General features: G+C 36.3%; 1 protein-coding gene across 1 annotated transcript in view; it reads right to left on the bottom strand.

Moving 5' to 3' along the window:
* Positions 1-7,108, bottom strand: part of DPY19L1 (dpy-19 like 1) — a 55,733-nt gene that overhangs the window by 7,390 nt on the left and 41,235 nt on the right. Inside the window, exons 21-22 of the mRNA XM_009273499.1 lie at positions 1,713-1,887; positions 798-897 (exon numbers count right to left, since the gene is read on the bottom strand). Of these exons, the coding sequence (XP_009271774.1) occupies positions 798-897; positions 1,713-1,887 (275 nt within the window). The remainder of the gene's footprint in view (positions 1-797; positions 898-1,712; positions 1,888-7,108) is intronic.

The raw sequence follows: 7,108 nt of genomic DNA, 5'->3' as shown, positions 1-7,108 counted from the left end.
TAGAATAGAATAGAATAGAATAGAATAATTTCAGTTGGAAGGGACCTACAGTGACCATCTATGTCCAACTGCCTGGTCAATTCAGGGCTGACCAAAAGTTAAAGCCAGTTAATGCCAGACACAGAACTAAGGACATAAGGCATGTAAAATGAATCCCCTCCTTTTCTTCTTTATCCCTCTCTATCTTATTGTTTTTTTGTGGGTTTTTTTAACCAGTTTTACCAAATTGCCAAAAAACGATGCTACGATATTAAAATTAAAAAAAGAAATTCATGACCTTATGAGATAAATCAATTTCAATTTAGAAAAACATCCTGATTTTGAAAATAACAAAGTACAAAACTCAGTAATTCCATTACAAAATTTCAGTTTCAACTAGTCTTAATATTTCAATAATTACATATATTATCATGAAAAAAAATGACAACCAATCACAGAAAGCTAATAGGAATAACTAAACTGGCTACCTTGAGAAAAAAAATCAAGTCTGTCTACAATGTCAGGACTAACTAGAATGAAGAAAGGATATAATAGTACACGTTAATTCCAATTCCATAATTATACTCAGATTTTTTTTGCATGTAAGTTTGAAAGCATATCTATCCTACAGTATATCCTTTCTGAACACAAATCCTGAAGAAATACTGCATGTGTTTTCAATCTGACTAAAGTAACAAATCAAGTTCTATGGGGTTTTAACAAATTTTATAATATAACGTGATGCCATTCCTACTGTGTATTACCAACATTAAGAGAACTAATAGCAAATAAAATAAATCCTCAACTTCGAAATTTACCTTAATCCTGCATCTTCATAGTGAGGATGATTTACAATAGGACGAAGTGTAGACAGTTTAACACTTGCCATTGTAGGCATTGCTCCTGCAAAAACTGCATCTGAAATACAGAATGAAAGCCATGTTTGAAATGAAGAATCAAGCAGTAGAACCAGAGAAGCAATCTTCAAACATCTGAACAGTAATCCTATAGAAAAACATAGAGGGTAGGGTATTCTTTTTGAAAAGGCCTGACATGGCACCAACAGGAGATGCACAAAATCACTTTATTTCTTTTTTAAAACCTTGAACTCAATATAAGTCATTAGATAACTAAACATCTAAGAATGGAGATTTAATATATCTTATTTTTCTTGAATGGGTAGAATAACATATTCATTATGACAACATGTTTTTATTTGTCACTTCTTACACCATTGTTAAACGAGCAATAAAATCTCAGTCCAGTTTGGCTTGAAAGTATTTTCCTGATAAAAAGGTAACTGCTAAGTTTCCAGCTAGTTTTCTGACACTTTTACTCATTTTAGTAAAAGGAGGGGTACAACCACAACACACAGACTTTGAATTCTCTTCTAGCAAAATGATCATCACGGACTCACATACAGGACCAGTGTAATTTAAGTAAAAACCTATTTTAATTGGACTTTGCAAGAACACTTTTGTTGTAGGAATACTACACCAGTGGCTCAAAGCTCCAGACTGGTAGCCTGGAGTCTAACAAAGCAAGCTTTCAGTGTTTTTTGCATTTGAGATAGCTTTTATACGGACAAGTATATATGTGGCTAAACCATGGCTTTAGGATAGTCCCAAGGCAAAGCCACAGATAATAGCAATACTTCTGCAGTCATTCATACCAAGTTCTATAGTTACATCTCACAGTAAATGGGGAACATCATACATTATTAAACAGTTTACCTTGTCTGGTACTGACTTTTATCCACTCTAAAAGTTCCTCCTGTGGCAAATTGCTAAATTCTCCCATGATGTTCCACTGAGTTTGAAGGTTTGCTGATCCCTCTATTGCCATCAATGCTAAAATAGCAAAGACCAATGTTTTGGGCTGGATTTTACAGAAGAGCCATCCAAACAACTGAAATGCAAGAATCGATTAATTTCTAGACAACAATTCTGTGATGTTGTATGCAGCACAATTCATTTTTATTTCTCTATAAGGAGCCTAACATATAGTACAATATGAAACATCTCTGCTATTGCTTCTCCACTAAATTTCAGTGAGACCTCTCAAGTATTCATGTTTACCGAATGTAGGGCATTGTATTTGTAATTCTACAAAAAAAGAAAATTGACATTAATGCAGCTTTTAAAGTTCTAGTTCAAATGTCAAATTCTGCAAGTAAAGATTCAATAATGCTAACTGCACTTTTACAGTATTTTATCTCCTATTTACATCAAGAGTTTCTAGCTGTAGTATACAGATTAGAGATTGCAAACTTCTGAAAACATATCAGAAAAGCAGACTTTGGGGATATAATTTTTTGGGGATATATTTTTGTTATATCCTACTCTTCCCCTTCTTGAACTGAAAAAGATCAAGTAAAGATTCAATAATGCTAACTGCACTTTTACAGTATTTTATCTCCTATTTACATCAAGAGTTTCTAGCTGTAGTATACAGATTAGAGATTGCAAACTTCTGAAAACATATCAGAAAAGCAGACTTTGGGGATATAATTTTTTGGGGATATATTTTTGTTATATCCTACTCTTCCCCTTCTTGAACTGAAAAAGATGGCCCTTGCATTTTTTCAAGATAGTTGCTTGCTGGAGGCTCTAAGCAAATACTCATAAATGTGTGAAATGGGTAGTTAAGAAGAAAGAAGTACCACATCTGCTATGTTGAAGTTTAGTTTGAGCAAGAACACTTTATCTCATATCTCACCTAAACCTTAAACAAGACAAAGTATGAATTACTTTTTTTTTTTTCCAAGCTATCATTAATTAGAAGTAAGGCTTCACATTTAAAAAATATCAAACCTGCACTAAATAAATACATTTCATTCAGACTACCTTTACCCATTTTTTTAATTAAAGCATGAAATGATAAAATAAAGTTTCACAGTAAAACCTCCCACTAGGCTGACTACACCAATTAGGTAGCATATGTTATCTTTGTTATAATCTAACTGTAAACTAGTTTAGATATTAAAACTTTCAAGCCACCTCTCCAAAAATACAGTGTACTCTACTCTCATCCTCTAAGACTTGCTAAACACTCTAGCAAGAAGAGCAATACTATCCAGGGAAATGTAATATACCAAATATGCCTGACCACTGTATAGGTCTGGAAGGATGAAGGGAAATGAATTCATTTGTATGCTGCTCTACATAAGCAAACCTCCTTTTTACCAACAGTCGCAAAAATCTCACTTCAAGAACATGTTAGAACTTTGGAATTCTTTATTGAGTTCCATGGCTTTTCAAATCAAAGAAAATCACATTCCTATCATGCTTTTATAAAACCCCATTAATATTCAAAGTATCTAAATTTACCATTACTTTGTTTACATAAAGAGCCTAGAATGGTCAAACATATAGGCAATGCAAAAGGAGCATTTCTTTTACGGGATGCTGTTCCTCATGTGGTTTTTATATCACTTCAAGGTTTTTTACGTGTTTTTGTCAAATGAATACGTTAAGTCTTTCTCAAGCTATTTGTCTTTGCTTTCAAAATTTCCACTCAGGGTAGTATAATTCCTCCTAACAGAAAGAGGAAATGTGTAGATGTAAACAGTTATAATTTTTATTGTCCATCAGGTGCCACAAGCTGCAACACTGAGGTAATGGAAAGTACACAGACTCATGCAATGGGCTGAGAGAACACAACATACAAAATTCTTTTTCTATGTGCAGAATAATTCTATTATGTCTTTTGCCTGATTGCTCATTTTTGGTTTGTGTTACAATTGTACATCTCAGGCTGATTGTTCACTAATAAAATTATATTTTGAAAGGCAGCTGATTAACAAGTTATCTAGCTATAGCCTCAAAATAAATTAGTTATACTAACATACCACTGCAGGTGAACTTTCATGGTCTGCTAGAGGAAGGGATAGTGTTGCCCTCAATTACAATGAGATAATTACATATGTTAAGTTTGCTTAAATTTTTCTTGCATCTGTAAAAACAAATTGTTGCTTATTAACTTACCCTTTATGCAAACATCTAAAACTTTACATAATGATAAATGTACCGAGTGTTAAGCAATCATTTGGTCACAAGTCCCATCTTCCCCTTCTCATCTCCCTCCATCGCAGCAATTCTTCTGAATCAATATTGCACATACGATCAGATTTTTCAACCTCAAAATACTACTTCTGCTCAGCAGCCAGTAGGACAGAAAAAGCTCACTAAAACCCACTTAATATTTTCCTGATCCTACAAGAAAAATAAGGAGTTTTCTTATTCCTTTGCTTGCTTAAGTCAGAGCAGTCTTAGAAGTGGTCTGATCGATAGCGGCTCAACAGCCTTATGGGCCAGTGTTTCTCTCTCATGCTGAAGCCAGTCATGTATTACCTGGAAGATTACCAGCCGCTCCCTACTAAAGAAAGCATACATCAGCCAGACCAGAAAAAAATCCAGCTTGTCTTTTACAGGTATCAATCAGCACCAACCTAGGGAACACACCAAACAGGCAAAAGAACCTTTACTGATAACAACACAAGGGAATTAATTCTATTTTTACTGACATCGTTCACCTAAAGTTGGGTACTCTTGAACACAAGTATGTAGGTCTCCTAAGGCCCAAACCAGGGCCAGGATAATCAGAGGCCTTATTATATGGGGCAGCTGGTCATTTATCATCTTCTGCACAGAACAACTGTCCAAACTGCAGTAATCTAAAGCCTTACCTTCCCCAGCATTCAAGACCTATTTCTTTCAAGCCAACTATGCCTCCATGATGCCGCAAAAGAGGACGAAAAAGTCGCTGGACCTGAGCCATCTGGTCCAACAAGCGGCAGCTCCCAGAATAGGTTATCATCTGCATTTGTAGCTTCCCGAGAAGCTTACTCTCACTCTACAACCATAGGAAACAGCAGAACAACCAACGGGCCAAAATGCAGTTGGAAGCAGAAGAAAAGAAAACATTCATAAAATACTCTGAACCTGTCCTTCTTCCAGTATTTACAGAGTGGTAACATGTGGCATCCTCTAAGATCCAAAATGCAATGATTACCAAAAGCACCAGTTTTCATTAACTGGCCTGATGACCTTAGTTGCAGTACTAAAACAAAAACCACAACGATCCATGATTAATTACTGTAGTGCCATTACTCAGGTGCTTTAAAAAAACAAATAAAGATATCACCAGCTGAAAACTTTTACTGATTTGCCATGTAGCAGCTAACTTACTATATATGGAAAAAAGCAAATGAAGCTATATATTAATAGAAACCATTCCTAGCAGCTCATCTTTCAGTCATTACCAGTTACAAGGTACTTTTTCCTATCTTTCAGAGATTTTTCTCCATACAGCAAAAAAAAGCAGTTCAGATTTTATTGTTTTTCAATTCTCAGAAGGCTGAGAGGCCTTTTTCTGTGGCATAAAACACAGAAATACTTTTAGTTCTAAACTTCACTAGAAAATTCTACAAAAACTTTTCAATAATAAAGGGGCAGAAAAGCCCATCAATTTTCTTCTAGAAACACACAGTTAAAACAAGAAGAATTAAGAACAAATTAACTTTGGACAGAATTAAGTTATATTGTAATTGTTATCTAGAAATTGTACGTTAGAAGAAAATAGACATTTTTCTTTTTGGTTTTCCAACTTTTGAAAAGCAACTTCATTTCAAATTACTCAGAAACACCTCGTGAAAGTTCATTCAGAAAAATTTAACCACAGTGTAACTGCTATTACTTAAACAACCAGACCACCTAAGAGGACACCAATACTTCAAGAACAACTAAGAGCTGGGACACAGAACACCTGTGAACCTTACAGAATAGCAAGAGCATAGAGGAAAAGTAAATTTCTCTTAAGTCCCAATACCCAGTTACAAGGTGGCTAAATAAAGTTACTTTTTAAAGAGGTTTTTAGCATTTTATATGTTCACTGTACAGATTCATTTCATGTTGGCAAACACTCAGCACTTTTACCTATGCCAAGTAACAAAACAGGCATCAAGTGATGAGCACAACATTTAAGCAGACTGAAACTGTGTAGCCTGTCCAGCATTATCAAGAACTGTCCTTCCCTGAAAGAACATCCAGGGAAGCAATCCAGTTTTCTGGGAAACAGTAATTTGTTCAGCTGCCTTAACATGGGACAACTTTCTCCTCTTTGCATAATTCTGTCTTACTCACTCACCTTCCGGTTGTATGACACAGGTGTCAGATGTTCCACAGGCAATAACTGCCTTCACCATACAACCCTAATTCACCTTTAGGATGGGCTCCAACCACAGATATTGTGGGAAAAACAATGTGTATCAGGCATTATAGTCTGTATCATACTGCATATGCACAAGGCAGACGGAAAAAGGTTGTACATACACCGTCAGTTCTGGCACTCCAGATTTTAAGTACTGAACTTTGTAATGTTATTCTTGTATTTCTTCAATTTTCAAGAACAGCAAACCTAACGACTCAGGTTTCTTATTAAAATCCTAATTTTCGTCCCCAGCCATTGCTAGTTTCCCCACTCTGTCAAATATTTTTCTCTTTTCTTTCTTCTGTATTATGTCCGCAACAGTTCTTAGCACTGGATTCTTCCTCCCACTCATCCTCATGGCGATCTTCTCCATATAGACATTTTCACAAGTTCCCCATCTCATCTTCCCAATTTGTTTTCTTGTTAGTAAGCCCAGCTCACTATTAATCATAATCTTTCACTCTCTCAATGTGGGATACTTACTTTGTGTGATGTAAATAACACTTTCTACAAAATCACAGCACGGTTGAGGTTGGAAGGGACCTCTGAAGGTCATCTGGTCCAGCCCCTCTGCTCAAGCGGGGCCACCTACAGCCAGTTGCCCAGAACCATGCCCAGACAGCTTTTGAATATCTCCAAGGATGGAGACTCCATAACCCCCCTGGGCAACCTGTGCCAGCGCGTGGTTACCCTCACAGTGAAAAAGTGTTTCCTGATGTTCAGAGGGAACCTCCCATGTTTCAGTGTGTGCCCATCGCCTCTTGTCCTGTCACTGGGCACCACTGAAAAGAGCCTGGCTCCATCCTCTTTATACCCTCCTTTCAGGTTTTCATACACTTTGATAAGATCCCCCGAGCCTTCTCTTCTCCAGACTGAACAGTCCCAGCTCTCTCAGCCTTTCCTCACAGGAGAGATGCTC

Source organism: Aptenodytes forsteri, unplaced genomic scaffold, assembly GCF_000699145.1.
Source record: "Aptenodytes forsteri isolate BGI_AS27 unplaced genomic scaffold, ASM69914v1 Scaffold270, whole genome shotgun sequence".
Classification (NCBI taxonomy): Eukaryota; Metazoa; Chordata; class Aves; order Sphenisciformes; family Spheniscidae; genus Aptenodytes; species Aptenodytes forsteri.
This window is presented reverse-complemented; position numbering and strand designations above follow the sequence as displayed.